This window comes from Chaetura pelagica, unplaced genomic scaffold (assembly GCF_000747805.2).
Source record: "Chaetura pelagica isolate M959 unplaced genomic scaffold, ChaPel_1.0 scaffold438, whole genome shotgun sequence".
NCBI classification, from domain to species: domain Eukaryota; kingdom Metazoa; phylum Chordata; class Aves; order Apodiformes; family Apodidae; genus Chaetura; species Chaetura pelagica.
In genome coordinates, this window is record NW_009954113.1 from 1,097,774 (window position 1) to 1,100,322 (window position 2,549).

The 2,549-nt window shown below is 49.3% G+C and overlaps 1 protein-coding gene across 1 annotated transcript in view; it reads right to left on the reverse strand.

Annotated features, from left to right (window-relative positions):
* Positions 1-2,549, reverse strand: part of SLC5A11 (solute carrier family 5 (sodium/inositol cotransporter), member 11) — a 15,047-nt gene that overhangs the window by 4,795 nt on the left and 7,703 nt on the right. Inside the window, exons 8-10 of the mRNA XM_010002572.1 lie at positions 2,130-2,210; positions 1,519-1,724; positions 605-740 (exon numbers count right to left, since the gene is read on the reverse strand). Coding sequence (XP_010000874.1) covers positions 605-740; positions 1,519-1,724; positions 2,130-2,210 — 423 coding nt within the window. The remainder of the gene's footprint in view (positions 1-604; positions 741-1,518; positions 1,725-2,129; positions 2,211-2,549) is intronic.

The following is a 2,549-nucleotide window of genomic DNA, read 5'->3' on the forward strand; positions in this document are numbered from 1 at the left end:
CTCCACAGCCACAGGACACCAACAGCTCTCAACAAGTTCGTCTCCTGAATGTTTCAAGCTGCTTCCTAACCAAAATGCTGGCTTCTCTGTTTTCCCTTTTTTCACTTCCATGCAAAAGATACTGCCAGCATTGGTAGCTGCCCTGCTTTGCATGGCTAGCCCTTCTCTAGGAATGTGGCTTCCAGGAGTACTAAGGCACCTCTGGCTCAGCTCCTCAGGGACCAGCACGTCCACACATTCCTGCCCAGTGGGCAGTTTATGACATTCCAGGTGCTATGGTGGGATTTGCAGGAGGAGCAGCTCGATGGGTGCAGGAGGGGGCTGTGCCCGTGGCCACACCATGGAGCAGGTGCAGGCAGGAGCTCAAAGGGATGAGCACAGCATGTGGGAACAGCTCCTGCCAACTGCTGGAGCACACGGAGCAGGGAATTGGTGCCTGGGATCTGCTGCAGGAGGGTGGGCATTCTGCACCTTAGGCTGGGAAGGAAATTTCTTCCTAGTTTGAGCATTTGATACATTTACCCCTATTCAGTGAAGGCTGCCCCAGCTCCACAACCTGGGTATGACCAGCAGCAGGGACGGGGATCTCTCCTTCAGCACTTACCTGGAAAGAGAATCCGGCTGATCATGCCTGGCATGACCATCATAAAGAGGGGCAGAATTTTCAAGTAGGAGGTCATCAAGGAGCCTCCTTTGGCATGAGAGAGGTTTTTAGCAGCAAGGGACCTCTGAACGATGACCTAGAAATGAAGAAATGGTTTTGTCTGCTGCCAGCAGAGGTGATGTGATGCCAGTCACACTTGTGTGTAAATTTTGTGCTCTAAACTATTGAAATCCTCAGAGGGGGAACACAGAGCTTGGCTGGAGCTCTGTGACTCTTGCATCAGATCCCGAGTTCCTTCCAGAAATTTAGATATAAAAGGCACAGCTTGTGTCATGCAACCTGAGCTGTGCTGCTGCAGTGCACCAGGCTGCCTCCCCCTGCCTTAGCTAATCATACTTGGGCTGAGTTTTCTTTTCTTCTTCTTTTGCTGGGGACTTCCCTGACCCGATGGCTGAGCCCGGCCAGGTCAGCAGCCCTCCTGCCAAGCAGGACAGAGGCTGGGACAAGCAAAGGGAGTGAAATGAAAGCGTATTGCAGGAACATCAGGGGGTTGCTTAGGGCTTCAGTCTGGCTGGCTCTGGTGTTGTCACTAGGATGGGTGGCACTCAGAGCCCTGGGAAGTTGAAGGAGTGAGTTCACAGCTGGTTTACAAAGTTAGGACAAAAATAATCTTTGTAGACTGGGATTAGCTCAATACATACATTCTCACCCCTTTTTATGTTGAAGTGATTGCCAAAACTTAGTTGTGCATATCAAGTTTTGCAGCTTTAGGATTGAAACCATCAGATTTTAATGAATTCCCATCAGAAACAGTAAACCAGACCAGGCTGTGTGCGGAGCCTGCATTTGTAGCTGGATTCAAACAACCAGTAACGTGTCCTTGAACCTGAAAAAAGCAATAAGCAGGGACCCACCTGATCTGTACACCAGTACCACAGGGATGGGATGGTCATTCCCACCAGAACTCCTGGCCAGGGAAGGTCAGAGTTAACAGGGTCTCTGAAAATGTGAAAAGCATCTTCCCTTGGCAAGCCACAGCTGCTGTTCTCCTTGCGGGTGCTGGGAATGGCATCGAAGTATTTTGTCTGCAAACCTTCAAGGCCACCAACTTCAATGAAGCCTAAAACAGGTCATGAGAAGCAGTTATCACATCATCCTGTGGATTTTCAGTCTCTGTAGTTTGCTATGGAGGATCCCCCACAAATATTCCTTAAAATCAGAAGCTCTTGACTCCAGCACTGGGCCAGGGGATAGCACAACACTGCTGCCTACAGAAGGTTCATCTGTAGTGTTGCTTCAAAGTGTGTTTCTTTACAGATTTTTCAGGGACCACTTGAGCATTTTTTACTACATAAAGAGCTACTATGAGGTTATTTGTGTAAGCATATATTCCAAGAGGAAAATACATAGAAAGCAGTTCCCAGAACATCAACTGAGTGATCAGTTGTGCTGATCCAGGTTGTTCATAGCACCTTGTAAAGCTTCTGTCACAGTTTGAGTAATAAAGCGCCAGGGAAACACTCACTGAAGACCATGAGAGTCACAGCCCCGATCAGCATGATGAGGGTTTGCAGGGCATCCGTGTAGATCACAGCAGCCAGGCCACCTGAGGGAGCAGAGGGGCAGCAAACGGTGGGAAACAGGGTCTGTTACGTCGTGACATCCCACCCTGTGCTGAGGTTTTGGACGAGCAGTGAGAGCTGAGCACTGTGCCCAACAGGCTGCCTGTCCTGACCCTGCTGGGGGCAGCTCAGCCAGTTCCTCTGCATGATACTTTGGCTGAAATGTCTCAAGTTTTAAATCATAATGACTCACTATTTTGTCACTAAAAAGCCAAAGTCCAGTATAAGTAGTTCTACGGGAAATAGATGGAAAAGCTCCAAAACTAAGGCCAGGCTGAATAAGGAGGAGGGGAAGAAAAAAAAAAAGGGGGGGGGGGGGGGGG